Here is a 15,455-nt window from a genome sequence, read left to right as displayed (position 1 = left end):
GAGGACGCCCCGCCCGCCATCACCAAGCATAGCTACAACCACCGACTCTACTGCATCTTGCGTCATCTCTTCCCACTGAAAGCTTTTGAAAGCTACGTGGCGCCACGAGAGCTGTCATGGCCCGCCTCAACCCATTCTCCTTCACGCCTGGGCCAGTCATCTTCTTTACTACCATCGTCTACGTGGGCCTCTTTGCTGCCCTGCTCGTTACCCACCTGACGGTACCGAATTATCCATCCAATCCACCAACCGGCGTCAACCTCACAGAAGCTTGGGGCGACCTCCAGCACATTACCCGCCGGTTCCACCCGTACAACAGCCACGCGAACGACGATGTACGCAAATATCTGCTTGCGCGCATCAAGGCCATCGTTACTTCAAAAGACCTGGAAAAGGGCCAAGTCGAGCTCTTCGATGACCTGACCGCAAACGCCACATTTTCATCTGGCAGCACATCTATCTATTTTGAAGGCACTAATATTATTGTTGCAATCCGCGGTTCTGATGATGACGAACCCTTCAATGGGACTGAGCGCAGTCCGGACAACGGCGGCGTACTTGTGAACGCCCATTACGACTCAGTGAGCAGCGGGTACGGTGCAACTGACGATGGCGTGGGTGTTGTGACCATCTTGCAACTTCTATCCTACTTCACGGAATCCAAGAACTGGCCCAAAAGAACCGTGGTACTGCTGCTTAACAACGGCGAAGAGGATTATCTCAACGGCGCCAAAGCTTTCATGCGGAACCCGATTTCTCAGGTCCCCCATACGTTCGTAAACCTCGAGGGAGCTGGAGCTGGCGGCAGAGCTACCTTGTTCAGGAGCACCGATACCGAAGTCACCCGCTACTACAAAAAGTCTAAATATCCTTTCGGAACAGTCGTAAGCGGAGATGGCTTCAAAAAGGGTTATATTCGAAGCGAAACTGACTACAAAGTCTTCCACGGCGAACTTGGGCTACGCGGCCTGGACATTGCGTTCATGGAGCCCAGGGCCAGATACCACACAGTGGAAGACTCCACACGTGAAACTTCGATGAACTCGCTCTGGCACATACTTTCAGCAGCTCTGGCCTCAACATCCGGATTGGCTTCCATCACCAGTGACGAATTTAGTGGCTCAGAAAGTCTCGATAACGGTAGAGTCAATGCCGGAACTGGAAGCGACGGCGTGTGGTTTGACCTCTTCGGCAAGGTATTCGTCGTTTTCAAGCTACATACCCTTTTCGCTTTGTGCGTCACATTGCTGGTTGTGGCACCTCTCACGTTGATTGGACTCACCTTTGGGCTCTCCAAGGCTGACAAGAACTACCTATTGGCGCGCAAAGCCTACATCCATTCGTCTGACGACGACAATCCAGTACCTTTATACGGCTGGCGCGGCTTCTTTCGTTTCCCCATCATCTTTGTCACTGCAAGTGCTGTTGTGGTCGCATTGGCTTATCTCATCGTCCGGTTCAATCCCTTCATTGTTTATAGCAGCCCATTCGCCGTCTGGAGGTAGGTCGCTCATGTTGTTACTTTGTTCACTGCTAATGATAACAACAGCATGATGCTCTCAGCCTGGATATTCATCGCTTGGTTCCTTGCGCGAGGGGCCGATGCTATGCGACCATCCGCACTCCAGCGCATGTACGCTTTGATCTGGCTGTTCATCGGCTCCTTTGTGCTTCTCACAATCATCACGGTCTTCGTGAACGACTACCAGGTTGCCGCTGGTTATTCTGCGATGTTCTACTTCGCAGCTGTGTTCGCGGCAATCCTCCTCTCCTACCTCGAACTCTTCCTCGCTCCAACCAAATCTGCGTATGCCCGTCATTTCGAGCAAGAAGACGAATCCCGGCGCAACTCAGAGTCCGCAAGCAGGCCCCTTACAGGCAGCACCACCGCTGCACGGTCCGATGATCGCCCCGTGGGAGACGATGACGCCACCGAGACCACTTCACTTTTACGCGGCGATCGACGTGGATTCGCAAGATACGGCGGCAACAGGCGAGACTCCATCAGCGAGAGCGGCGAGGATCATGCTCAAGGGCCCCGGCGAATAGATCTCGGCAACGTGTATCCTGGAGAACAAGAGTGGAGCGGCAAATTACCGAGCTGGATCTGGGTCGTTCAACTGCTACTCTTAGCGCCAATCGTGATCATCCTTGTCGGACAGGTCGCTCTACTCCTCACGTCGGCCCTATACCAGACGCCATCCGATGGTAACTCGCCTCTGTTTATTTACCTCGCCTTCGCAGCGCTTACTGTGTTGTTGCTCGCACCCACCGGCCCGTTTATTCACCGCTTCACATATCACATCCCCACCTTTTTATTCCTGATATGCGTCGCAACCGTCATCTACAACCTTGTTGCGTTCCCTTTCAGCAGGGATCATCGCTTAAAGGTGTACTTCGTCCAGCGGGTTAATTGCGAGACTGGTCATAACGTCGTGTCCCTGACCGGCTTGGACGGCTATGTGCAACGCATTGTTGGCGAGTTACCCAGTGCGCAAGGCCAGCAGCTTGATTGCACGACGCCCGAGGTTGCGACGCGTAAGGAACTAAAGCAGTGCCAGTGGCAGGGTCTTGACGCTAAAGTCGTCCCGAAGACAGCGCAAATCGCGCCATTTGACAACAACACGTACATTGCCAGCTGGCTCAATTACTCGATCCATAAGGGCAATCACTCAAACAAGGCGACGATACGCGTTGTTGGGCATAACACCCGAGCATGTCGCGTGCTTTTCGACTCGCCCATCACAGCGTTGAGCGTCGACGGCGCCGTTTCAGATCCTCGCTTCAAACCCGTCGGTGGGGACGGCGCCCGGGAAGTGCGACTGTGGCATCGCGAATTTGGGCAGCCCTGGAACGTTAGCGTGACTTGGAACGCCAAAGAACAATCGAAACTTTCTGGAAGGGTCGTGTGCATGTGGTCGGACGCCAACACAGGCGACATCCCTGCTTTCGACGAGGTGCAGCACTATCTGCCTGTGTGGGCAATTCCCTCCAAGATTAGCGATGGCTTGGTCGAGGGCTTCAAGCAGTTCGAAATCTAGGGCAGCGGGCTTTAGTTGCGGGGATCCCTGCATGTCTCCGTTACTTTTGCTGCGATATCCATCACGCAAGCAGTCGAGCACGGCGTCACAGCTCACATGCAACCCCTCACTTCAATTACTCATTTATGCGAGCTTCCCCTTTATCTCATCAATGCCCCAACTTGTTCACGATCCATTTGTTACTGTTCTTTTTGGAGTTTGGCGGTATCATGTTCACGGCCATTGCATCTTGTACACCCAACGTATAGCATCTTGACGTCAACTTAATGAACTTTATTATCACGACGCCCAAGGCCACCACCACTCGCTTCACTCTTCGACTCGCCTAATTCCAGCCTCTCGATTCCACGTCTCACCACGAACCGTTCGACAGCTTGGCTCGTACCAGAATGCTGAGAGCGTTTGACGGAGCCCAAGACACTTCACAACGTTATCCGCTACCTACCGACGCAGGATTTACCCCTGCTTTGACCCGAAGGTTTCTTTTAGCTGCGGGAGAGACTATATCATCACCTATAGAGCCATCGACCTTGTCATCGACGTTGACGACTACTCTTGGTTCGATAGCTACTCCAGCTGTCTGTACCGCCAGTCATCCATCTGAGCTCGCAGGACCAGGATCCAGATCAGGTATGTTAAGCGGCTCGTCTTCGCATGGACGCCCTGCACACCTCGTTGGTTTACTAATCCCGCTACAGGCGACACTCCAGTCGTAAGTGGCGTCTACCGTCTTCTCAGCAGGACGCGCGACACTGAAGTCTTCGGACTTACGTCGGGATTGCACAACCTGATCGACACGCGGCGCAGGGTATTCGACTTTGCTTTTGACTCGCCCCTTTCCACGGTCATCGTCACAGCCTTACCGGGCACTTTTCTCCTAGTTGCGCGCCAACGGCCCGACACTTGGGCGAACAGACATCAGACGTCAATTGCAAACGCATTGCACCTCGTCGCACTCGCCAGCTGCGCAAACCACAAACTCGAAGCAGGCGATTTATTGATACTTGTTTTCGTCATGGTCGCGTTTGACGTGTTTCAGCGAGTGTTAGCGGCGGGCGCTACCGATGCTGATAGCGAATCAGATCTTCAACCCCGCTCGCCCTCGTCATCCGAAACCCCCCGGGCCCAAACGCCTTGTGATCTGACCAATGCGGCTACCGTGCCCATTCCCAAGACATCCGCCGTCGAGGATGAAGATTTCGAGCCCATTGAGCCAATCTCGACCTCTCAATCAGGGGCATCCGACACAAAAACGAGCGCCGTTGACCCTAAAGATAGCGAGATCGTGCGACTGCAACGCTCGCTCACGGAATCTAAAACAGCACACAAGGCCCGTGAAGTCCAACTTCGAATTACGAAGGAGGAACTTCAAAATGCACGCGAAGCGCTCAATGACACCTTTGCGGAATACTCTGGTCTCCGTGATCAGCTGAAAGCCATCAAACAAAACTTGGGCCGGGACCATCAGGCGATTGTATACCGGAAAGACATCGAGCTGTTTGCACTTCGAAAGGGCAACGAGCAGAAAGACAAAAGCATACAGGACCGCGATAGCCAGCTTGAAGAAATGACCAGGCAACACAAGACGATTATGGAAGTCAAGGATGCGCAGTTGAAGCTAATGAGAGAGCGGTTGATCTCTATGGAACGACAGTCGAGCCCGCGGTTCTCGGAAGACGGGGACGATGGGCATGCCCTTGAAGTCCGAATGCTACGGATCAAGAAGGGCAGAAGTTCTCCGGAGGTTGAGGAAGACAAGGATGTGATTATTGCAAAGCTGCGAGAACAACTCGCTGCCAGTGCCCAGACCAAGGAGGAGGTTGTCAATCAGCAAGCCGAGCTGCAAAGATCATGGGATGTTGCTAAGAAGATCCAAAAGGCCCTCAAGGAAGAGCGGGAAAAACACACTCAAACTCGAGAGCAGTTGGAGGAGAGCGCCGTCAAGCTGGCGGAACTTGAGCCACAGCCCAGAAGTCGAGCAAACTCCGTCGGACGATTGCCGACGATTGACGAGGATGAGCACGACAAGGAGGAGCTCGAGGCTATGTTCAACACCACCCAACAAGACAACCTTCGCCTATACGCTGAGGTGGCCGCTCTCGAAAAGCGATTGGTCGAGGCTAATGCCCGCTTGTTTACTGCGCTTCAAGAGGCTGAGGCTATCAAGGTGCAGCTCAACCAAGAGATGGAAGTCAACGAGGACATGGAGACCGCGCGCCCAAGCGTAGTGCATCGTGTTCATTTCCAGCGCATGGAGGGTCAGGTGTCCGAGCTACGCGAAGCACTCGCCAGCAAGGACGAAGAGATGGAGTTGCTGAGGAATACCATTGCGGAGAAGGATCACTACGTCAAGGACATCCAAGGTGAACTTGACGCCGCTGCCACCTTCCACACACAGGACCAAGACGAGATTGAACGCTTGCAGCAATCTATCGACGAACTCAAAGCCACCAAGTATCAGCTCATGCTCGATCACGAGCGCCTCGGCTCCCAGCGCACCCGGCAGCGAGTCATCTCCATGGACCGACCTGACCGATTCTCTGCTCGCTCAAGTGGTGCGACACTCATTCACGAACCGAGTCCACCGCTGACGAAGATATCAGACGAGGCACCACCCGTGGAAGCGATACCGATCCCACCTATGCCCGTAGTCCCTGAGCGCGAAGGCAGCATCCAAGAGACTCCCCAGCGCCATCTCCGCAGCAAGAGCTCGCCGAAGGAGACGCCAAACCGCTGGAGTCTGATGTCGCACGACGTCCCACCCGCTGAGTTGAGAGAGCTCAAGACCAACCGCCGAAGGAGTCTCGGCCTGAAAGTCATGATGCAGAAGATCGTCCGCAAGACTCAAGAGCCCGAGCAACCATCCACCGACACCGCGACACCAGCCCCCGAAGCCCTTCCCAAGCGCGAAGAATCCAAACTGCGTCGCGTCCTCGCACCCAAGGACAAGAACATGTCCATCCGTCCTTCCACCGCCGCATCGGCCATTCCATCTAAACCCGTCGGCTCCCAAGCCGCCGATACACCGTTGACTTCGCCTCTTCCAACGAACGTGCGTCCGCCGAACCCGCGACGCAACACACCGACTACACCGCGCTACTACGCTGTTACTGCGAATGCGACGGGTCCGGAAGCGGGTGCGGCGCAGAAGGATGAGGCGAAGGAGAAGGAGAAGGAGAAGGAGAAGGAGAAGGAACAGGAGAAGGAGAGGCCGAGGTCCGCGATGGGGCCTGAGGCAGCGGCGAAATCGAAGAGTCGGTTGAGTTGGGGTGCTACGTAAGTTCAAACTAACCCTACTGTACCCTGTGTTTGTTGCTAACGTAACGCAGGAATAAGCTGAAGCGACGATCATTGTACTAATGATGATGTGAAATGGGCATGCGAAACGTGGTGTATGCATATGTTTGTTATGGCGTTCAAAATGGGGGTTTCGCGAATATCCTGACATACGAGTTTAATGCTATCCGATGATATACGCTCGGTAGATGGGGTGGTGGGCTTGGTTGGGTCTTTTTGGCATTTCCAATGGGCAATGGGCGTTTTGTTAGATTTGCGTATGCATTCGTTTGCGGACTTGGGGTTCGTTGTCTTAGCGGTTTTAGTAATGAAGATATTTACATTTCATGGTGGTCTTGGTTGCGCCTGCGTGTTGTGGTACTGCGGTGACGCACCAAACACTCCAACGAACAACATCAAAGCTATCGCAATCATGATGTATACTAAACTACTATCTCAATGACCTGCCCGAAGGACCAGGCCGCATGCGGTCTGAGTTGAAGGCGCACTCTATTCATTCTTTTGCCTGCGTGTTGTAGTTGGGAGGTTTCCGTATTCGGTATGGGTTGTTGTTGGTTGACCCCACTTTGCACGTGAGCAGTGTGGCACAGTTCTCGAGCACTTCTTTCCTGGTGTCGCTGCCTAACGGAATACTCATGCACCATCAGAATCGTGGCAAAAATCTCGACGCAGTTGCGATCATGGAGCTACACAGGGAAACACCACTCCATGAGCTATACCCCACCCCAGAGGCTCTTCACGACGCACTCCAAAAAATCAACGACATAGCCCTTTACGAAGTTTCAATCGATGAGCCAATCCAAATTCGCCTTGTTACACCTGTATCAACCGACCAGTGGCTTGTAGACGACAAATACAATGACTATCGGCTCACGGATCCGGAAGAATACCAGGACGGCCTGAAGTATGTGACGGTATCATACTGCTGGAAGCAAACGCAAAGCTCGCTCGATTGCTCGGCACTTCCGCGCTATCACATAACGGGTCGACCGGGAACAAGCGAACCAACGCCCATCAGCTGTCCCGAGCTGGTCTTTCATCGCGCTATGCTGTTCGCACGATCTCGTGAATGTCCATACCTTTGGATCGATCAGGAATGCATTGATCAGGCAGATCCTATGGATATTCAAGAACACTTGAAGATCATGCACCATGTTTACGAAAGAAGCATGTGGACAGTCGCTCCACTGTCGTATACGATCACTGATATGTCCCTTGCTGAGTCGTTGACCACGTATCTTTGGGATGATCGAATCAAGTATGCACCTTGGATAAAGGGATGCGATGCTGGATGGGACGATAGGTATACCAGTAACTTCCAACCATACCTTAGGGACTCGTACGAGCTACTTGATGCCATTGGAAACGATAAGTGGTTCACACGGACGTGGGCCTTTCAGGAAAAGCTTTGCGCTACGCGGTTGGACTTTCTAGTCCCCATGGATGAATCTCAGGAGACTTCAGATGCAGTGCAACACCATCTTATAGGGACAGACTTATGTCTGGACCTTCGCCAGATCCAGATCCGCCTCGCCCTTCTTAAAGTTAAGATAAACGATACACAGCAAGCAAATAATCCAGGGTGTCATAAGCCGTGGTCCATGCAACAGAAGACGTCTGTCGAACACAAATTTGGTGTGTATGGCTTCCCTTACCCGGGCTGGAGTACATACACCCATCTTATTTATCATACCATACAAGAGTGCGAGAACCTCGTTGTAGCGGATCGCTTAACAATCTTTGGTCACGCATGTCGCCTTTACTGGCGTCACGTCTCTGGCCTTCTGGATAGCCCTCAGTACGATCTCAATATATGTATCATGGCTCTAGTATTCGCGAACTTCCACAAAGGCAGGATACCGCTTGCGCACTGGGTCAAGGAGCTGTGGAACCACTGTAGCGTTCGTTCTGGTGGAAAAGATATCACGTCGCCGCACTACATGGATCGGGTGCTTAGACGCGTTAGGATGGCCCGGATTCCCCGTCGTAATCGAGACCAGACTCTTGGCCGTTTCGAGCTTTCCGACTCCAAGTAACTTACGAGGGACAGAACTGCAGCAAGAGCGACCTGGGAGAAGATTTAGGTAGACTACGCTATCTCCAACATTGCACCAGACGTGCTTGGGATTGCAAAGGAAACAAACCTAGACTATCATGGGAGAGAACTTGGTAGATTTCCAGGCTGAACTGTAACTCAGGCCTCGTAGCTTTCGCCAAGAAGCTCGAAAACCGTGAAATCGTCTTCTCGTCGCTGGGAACATGGTAACGTCTGGCAAGGGGACGTTGTCGGAAGGAATGGATAGATCACAGCTGAGTAGCGCTAGCTAGGCTACGCACGTTCCTTGACTCTTTCGAGGAAGCCAGCGCTCACCTTGCTTTCTTCTTCCACACGTTTAATCGACCACGCGCTCATCGAAAGCCCCAAAGCGCATCCAACGCGCATTCTTTCCGCGAATCTGAAGAGACATGTAACCCAACAGCCACTGTGCCCCTCCCAATCGCGCTGGCAACGCCACTGTGCCCCTTGCCCCGCCAGCTCAGCATCTACCCCACTTCGCGTCGTGCTGTTATTGGGCGCGCGTGCCCTTCGACGCAGAACAACACGCGTGATAGACCTCGCATGAAGGACCATCGCATATGCAGCCTTTCTGCTAGCGATTGGACGACTGTGCCCTTAATAGATGTGGCTTATTGACGTGTCAACGCCACGGCTCACCGGAGTCTGGGCACTTTGGGGGCGAAGTGAGGCTCTGTGGAAGCGATGAGGTTGGGGATTGATGTCACGATGGAGATGGCAAGGTTAAGGAATGACTGGTATTTCACTAACTACAACTATCAAGGAGCGACCTAACTAGAAAGCAAAAAGAGCAGCAAAAGCTCGCAGTAACGAGTGTACTAACAAGCAGCGACAAGAGTGTAAAGACTGACATGCGTTACTCGAGAAAACATTCATGAGGACAGGACTTGGGACACAGAACAACTACAGGCGCAAAGGGTTGCGACCTCCATGACCCTTCTTGGCATGATCGCGAAGCTTGTCTGCGCGAGAAAACGTCTTGGGGCAATCGACCATGGGGCATCTATACCTGGCAGGCTCGTGAATCATCATGTGGCGACGATACTCTCCGCCGCGACCAAAGGTTGCTGGACATCCATGTGGACAGCCGATACGGTCTGCTGCAGCAGGAGCAGGAGCAGGGACCGGGGCTGGCGGGGCTGAGACCATTGCTGAATAGGGCGCTAAGTTCAGCTGAGCGCCAGCTGGGATGGACATGTCTAGCTGATCAAAGTTCTGGTTGTTGTCGAAGTCCCAGACGGGTGCCATCGAAGCCATTGGGAAGACAGGTTCCGTTGCAATTCCATCGTATGCAAAGTTCAACGGGTCGTGGGAACCAGCGTCGAGATTGAACCCTCCAGGACGGTAGACATTGGGGGTGGCATGGTCCCAGGGGTTGTATTGACAGGGGTATTGAGGTCCAGCGTGTTCCGCCTGCCCAAGGGGAAGAGTTTCATTGGCTTGTGCAACTTGCTGGGGAAAGGAGGCGTAGTTGTGATCGACGACTGGCTGATGGAAGGGCCCAGAGCACTCGCCAGGGACCGAAATGGGAACGAATGCCGGTTGATGGGAGGCATACCTGCATGATATTAAAAAAAAAAGTGACTTACCCAACGTTCTGGTCGTCGTCGTCGTGGCTCTCCCAAGACGCCGAATAGTCGTGGAAGTTGCAGGAGTCGCGTTCGAAGGCCGTTCCAGAAACCCGTTGCGACATCGTAGTAGCGTAGTGGTTGCCTGTATGGATTCAAGTGCTCTCGTAGAGACCGGTGGGAATGGTGTATCGTTGTGTGGGTACAAAGAGGTCGACGTAGAGGGCCTTGAAAAGTTGACAACGGGAAGTACGTGTGGGTACAAAGAGGTCGACGTAGAGGGCCTTGAAAAGTTGACGACGGGAAGTATGTGTGGGATCAACTGGGGAGAGGAGATATTTATCAGCTTATGTGAAACCGCTTGCGACATTAGTAGTACAATGGCGGCGGCGTACGTGCCCTCTGGAGGGACTCCAATGCGCCTAAGCTGCTAACTTAATCTAGTAGTCAGCCAAGAAAATGCCTTTGCGTCCAGTGCCTTAAACCTACCTAGGTAGGTGCGGATCTACGCTGCAAGCCCACCGATGCTATGCGACAGATGTCAAAATGACCTTCGAGATGTTCAAATGCCATCTCTGTCATAAGCAAATTGACACACAAGGAAAGCTAAAGTAAGCTAATGAATTTTGTTGTGCTAAGTCGTGGCTAACGCATAAAAGTAAGCATCTGAGGACACATACGAAGCCTTTCCTTTGCGGAACGTGCCAAAAAGGCTTTGCCCTCCGCTTAGATCTGAGCCGCCACATCAAGTCGCAACACCGCGCTGGCAATGAAAAGCATCGTTGCAATGTCGAGCACTGTAAATTTGCATCAAGTCGCAAAGACAACGTCAGCAGGCATCAAAAGAAGGCGCACGGTTCCATACATCAGGGCTTCCCAGTCCGGAAAAACGACGAGACACAGTTGTCTTACCAGCAGCCTGGTGTGCTTGGGGATGCACAGCTATACAGTGTCTCAAACCTCATGCGAGTAGCCGCTTCAGGCGATCTGGACAGGCTGAAAACTCTTCTGGACGCAGGTTTGACAGTTGAGACGAGGGCTGATGATCAATCCACCGCCCTACATTGTAGTGCTAGAGCTGGCCAGGCAGAGGTAGTCAAATTTCTCATTGATAATGGAGCAGATATCGAAGCGAGGAACGAAAAGCATCGACTACCGATACACGAGGCTCTTATGAGCAAGAGCTCTGAGACTGTGGATCATTTATTCGAGCAACTGCCACGGGAAAAGCTTCTCCGTCTGGCCTCAGAGCTGGAGTGGTATCTGATGCAATCGACTTCTATCAGCATTGTTGATGCGTATATCACACGCTTGGGGGACACCTTCACAAACCGAAAACTCCCAAAAAAGCTTCACTTTGCAGTACGCACAGGTCATACGTCGCTCTTAACCACGTTGCTGGATAATCCAAATGTCGATGGCAATAAAGGATGTGGGTCAAACTATGCTCCAATACATCTAGCTGCTGCATTTGGACAGACATCTATCATGGAGGTCTTGATTTCTCGCGATGACATCGACAAGACACGGCATGTCTCCTCCAGAAGCATGCAAGCACTGCATATAGCCGCCTCCAGAGGGTATACCGCAATTGTGGGAAAATTAATCCACCATCCAAGTGTGCAAGTCAATTGCAAAGACAGGGATGCGGCGACACCTCTACACTATGCAGCCTCCAATGGACACTGGGAAACAGCTTCTTTGCTTCTCAAACACTCGGAGTCGATGGAAGAAGGTCGTTGCACATCATCTGATGTCCCACCAATAAGTCTCACGTTCACCAAAGAAGATTTGTTTCACAGGCTTTTCAAACATCCAGACTTTGGAGGTCCAAACAAAAAACTACCCGGACCGCATGGGACTATTCTTCAGGTCGCTATTAAAAAGGGCGACTGCGAAGTCATCGAAATTCTGTTAGCTTGTCAAGATATCGATGTGAATTTGAGGGGTGCTAACGGCTGGAGTCCTCTGACGAACGCTGCTCGATACGGCGGATTCAAAGTAGCGCAGCTACTTCTGCAGCATAAAGATATCGATGTGAACCAAGGCACAACGCACTGGCGGAGGGAAACGGCGCTGCAGTATGCAGAAAAGAATAAGCATAACGAGATCGTCGACCTCCTCCTGTCCCACGGCGCCATCGACTACCGCGCCAAAGCATCAACAACCGTACCACCATACGTGCACATCGACAACTCGCAAAATACCACTTTGCAACCCGACCACGAACCTCACTTCGATCCGTTCGACAACGATATGAACGACGCACCAACCGAAGCTTGGGAAGAGTTTCTTGATATGGAAGGAGGAATGGAGGAATAGACTGATTTCATTAGGCGTTACGTGGTTTCGGGTTTGGTAAACACGCTCTTTACTAGTAACATGTCAGAAGAACGTCCTTTTCTTTCAAAAACATATCTTGGTAGTCTTTAGTAAAGCTTAGGAACCTCTTGTCTCCTAAGAAATTATTTCTTGTCTAAAACACTTCACTGCCGTTAACTCTCCGCTTGGGATCATCGATAATACCAATGTCGCACGCAATGTGACTTTAAGCTGCAAATGTTGGGCTCAAAATCTCATCTCTCAGTGCTAGCTTAACGCTATCGCATCATCATTCATTAAGTATTACTCTAGACTTCATCCAAAACCTACCCACTTCTCTTACACCCACTCCTACTCCTCAGCACCTCCCCATATCTCGCCAACACAAACGGTATACACGCACCCAGAATACTCAAACACCCCAGCAACGTACACGCCCACTGCGGCCCCAATCTACGAAACATCTGGACTGCGAAAAGAGGAAAAGTACCGCCAAGTACATATCGCAATATAGCATTCGAAGCCATAGCACTAGCACTATAAAGCGGCCCATATGTATCAGTGATATACATCATGCACGCCATGAAAATAAGCATGTTACCCATTCCGAAGAAAGCTTCGGCAATAGTCGGCACAATCCAATGGACGCGGTAAGCAGCCGACCAGCCGAAGAGGAAGAGGCCGATTGTGAGAATAGGTCCACCGGCGAATGCGAGGGGTAAGCGCTTCTCGGGTGCTAGTCGTGATGTTGCGAAAGCCGGTGCTGGTGTCTTCTCTGCAATCGCTTTGCGTACGCGAGGCAGGTAGTAAAGTTTACTGAATGAAACGATGCAGATGGTAGCGACGATGACGCCGACGCCCAAGCCCAAGAAGGTGTAGCCGGTGGAGAGACTATCGAAGCCGTATTCTGTTGCGAAGACGTACGGGAATGCCGCGAAGAAGGCGTATAGCAAGCCGAAGTTGAAAGCGGAATATGTGTTGAAGGTCGCAACAATCGGCTCGGTGAGCAGCATATGCATCGGCCGCGTGAGTGTCTTGGTCGCATATGTACTAACAATCTTCGGCAACGACATGCCTTCAGTCGGCGACCGCGGCAGAGGAAGATTCCGCTTCTTCGCACGTTGACGCAGGAGGACGGGCTTGTATGACTCTTTGTAGAACGGCGCAGGCGCAATGACAAGCACAATGGTGAAGAAGAGTATCAACCAAGACGTCCATCGCCAACCACGCGTCTGTGTCACCGCAGCACCTAGAATAGGTCCTAAAGCTGGACCCATGAATGGCGTTGCGACATACAGCGACATGGGACCAGACCGCTTCTCAGGCGGCCAGATGTCGCTCAAGGTGCCTGATCCCATGCTCAGACTGGGAGCAGCGAAGAAACCAGCCCAGAACCTCAGCACTACTAGGCTTGCCATGCTTTGTGCGAAACCCGTTCCGAGGATGAAGAGCGCGAAGATGGGCAGGCTGATGAAGATGAGGGGTCGTCGTCCGAATGTTTCGCTCAGAGGCGCTGCGAAGGGGCCGCCGAAAGCCAGTCCCAGAGCGTAGATCGAGTATGCGAAGGTTGCGATGAGTTGGGTGGAGTGGAGGTCTGATGCTGATTGTTCGATGGCAGGCGTGAAGACGGATGATGCGAAGGTTCCTACAAATGCGATGCCTGATATTGTGTATGTTTGATACCATTTTCGCGCTGCAGTCCAGTTATGAGGGTTCAGAGGATCGTCTGGACCGTCCCAGTCGAGCGCGGAAGGACGATCTTGTGACGAGGCATGAGGAGCGCATGGTGTTGCTTCTTGACCAGCATTCGTTGGATGACCTTTCTCGGGGTCGTTACCTGGATTCCCATCTGCTATCGTCGACGGTTGGCGACTTTTGTCATGGTCCTTTTCGATGTTGACGGGACTTGGTGGTCTTGTTGATGCCGCTGTAGTATTCGACCAGGAAACGGGTCGTGAAGCATTGTGAAGGGCCATGCTGTGTGTCTTTCACTTTGCTGTGACGAGGGCAGCAACAGCTGGCAAAATTTCGACAGAACTTTCGCAGGACATGACAGAGGCGCTCGCGCCACGATCTTAGTATGACCCACCCTGATGAGATTCCGATAAGCAGATGTTCTGAACAGACGGCATGATCGCCGCTTGCATGTTAGTTTGGTGTTGATCAGATATAGAGATGCGATCCTATGGATAAGATTGGTAGGCATCGAGACTGTGCATGGCCGATCCTGGCTCAGATCTTTCCAAGAATCGGCAGGTTGAGCTTGTGCGAGATCAAGATGCGGCTGAAATTGTGGGTCGAGTGAAGCTAAAGTTCGGGACCGTGCCGGCGCTACACTTGTGAGTCGGGCGTGATGACGTCCTTTCTTCGATCTCAACAGTTTGGAGTTACTAACAATAGTCATAAGAAGACTAGATGAGTTCTTGACGAACTTAGAGGAACACGTTCACAGGCTCGAGTGTTGGTCATCTTTCAGGTCGCTAGAGAATGCGCAAATACGCACCTAGCTTCCAGCCCAGTCCAGAGAGCTGGGAACGCGATGACGACGTACATGTCAAAGGCCGGGATCCTAGCTCTTGTCGCGCTCTGATGAAATCTGCAGCATAGTTTCGAACAGCGTGTCGCGAATCAGCAGCGCATGTCGTAGCGGTCTGAGCTGGAAGCCCTGACTCCTCGCCGAAGTGATCCTGCCTGAGCCCCGTAGACGCATTCACACCCAACCCACCTAGAATCGCGGACTATCGCAACAAGAAGCAAAGTTACGCCGGGGGTGGGGAGCGAAGGATAGGGAGAGAGTAAAGGCTCGCATCCGTTGCCAAAAGACATCGCTGGAGCCTGAGGCTATTCTTCCTAGTAAATCCTGCAGTACTGCGCCCGCTAATCGCAGGTCCGACCCAGCCAATCGCGCCAAAACACCAACACCACCAACACTCCCCCACGCGTCTGTAGAGGCTCATCTACCACGACGCTCACGATGGATGAAGGTAAGATTGCGAAAGCTTTGACTGAGCCACTGCATCGCCTGCGTAATCGCAAACTTGCACAAGCAGCACGAGAACGCTACGAGCATGTATAACTACGCGCTGTTTCGTGTCGGGATGAAAGTCATCACCACTCAGCGATAGCAACGACTCAGCCTCATTTCACACT

At 52.4% G+C, this 15,455-nt stretch overlaps 5 protein-coding genes across 5 annotated transcripts; 3 read left to right on the top strand and 2 right to left on the bottom strand.

Moving 5' to 3' along the window:
• Window positions 1–116: 116 nt before the first annotated feature.
• J4E85_011530 (uncharacterized protein) lies at window positions 117–3,041 on the top strand (the record flags this gene model as incomplete). Its single annotated transcript, XM_051475732.1, has 2 exons — window positions 117–1,501; window positions 1,550–3,041. 2 exons carry the CDS (start codon window positions 117–119, stop codon window positions 3,039–3,041), a joined length of 2,877 nt encoding a protein of 958 aa, XP_051320508.1.
• Window positions 3,042–4,056: 1,015 nt separating this feature from the next.
• On the top strand, window positions 4,057–6,401 carry J4E85_011529 (uncharacterized protein; the record flags this gene model as incomplete). The annotated part of the gene is made up of 2 exons (XM_051475731.1): window positions 4,057–6,317; window positions 6,371–6,401. The coding sequence occupies 2 exons, from the start codon at window positions 4,057–4,059 to the stop codon at window positions 6,399–6,401; spliced, it is 2,292 nt and encodes a 763-aa protein (XP_051320507.1).
• A 2,917-nt stretch (window positions 6,402–9,318) lies between these two features.
• On the bottom strand, window positions 9,319–10,108 carry J4E85_011528 (uncharacterized protein; the record flags this gene model as incomplete). Its single annotated transcript, XM_051475730.1, has 2 exons — window positions 9,319–9,973; window positions 10,005–10,108. 2 exons carry the CDS (start codon window positions 10,106–10,108, stop codon window positions 9,319–9,321), a joined length of 759 nt encoding a protein of 252 aa, XP_051320506.1.
• A 421-nt stretch (window positions 10,109–10,529) lies between these two features.
• On the top strand, window positions 10,530–12,305 carry J4E85_011527 (uncharacterized protein; the record flags this gene model as incomplete). Its single annotated transcript, XM_051475729.1, has 3 exons — window positions 10,530–10,594; window positions 10,799–11,415; window positions 11,656–12,305. The coding sequence occupies 3 exons, from the start codon at window positions 10,530–10,532 to the stop codon at window positions 12,303–12,305; spliced, it is 1,332 nt and encodes a 443-aa protein (XP_051320505.1).
• Window positions 12,306–12,758: 453 nt separating this feature from the next.
• J4E85_011526 (uncharacterized protein) lies at window positions 12,759–14,281 on the bottom strand (the record flags this gene model as incomplete). The annotated part of the gene is made up of 2 exons (XM_051475728.1): window positions 12,759–12,774; window positions 12,876–14,281. The coding sequence occupies 2 exons, from the start codon at window positions 14,279–14,281 to the stop codon at window positions 12,759–12,761; spliced, it is 1,422 nt and encodes a 473-aa protein (XP_051320504.1).
• Window positions 14,282–15,455: the final 1,174 nt, after the last annotated feature.

The sequence above is a fragment of the Alternaria conjuncta genome, assembly GCF_024043145.1.
Source record: "Alternaria conjuncta strain BMP 0040 chromosome Unknown scaffold_36, whole genome shotgun sequence".
NCBI classification, from domain to species: domain Eukaryota; kingdom Fungi; phylum Ascomycota; class Dothideomycetes; order Pleosporales; family Pleosporaceae; genus Alternaria; species Alternaria conjuncta.
The sequence above is the reverse complement of the archived record's forward strand: the minus strand, read 5'-3'. Positions and strand labels throughout refer to the sequence as shown.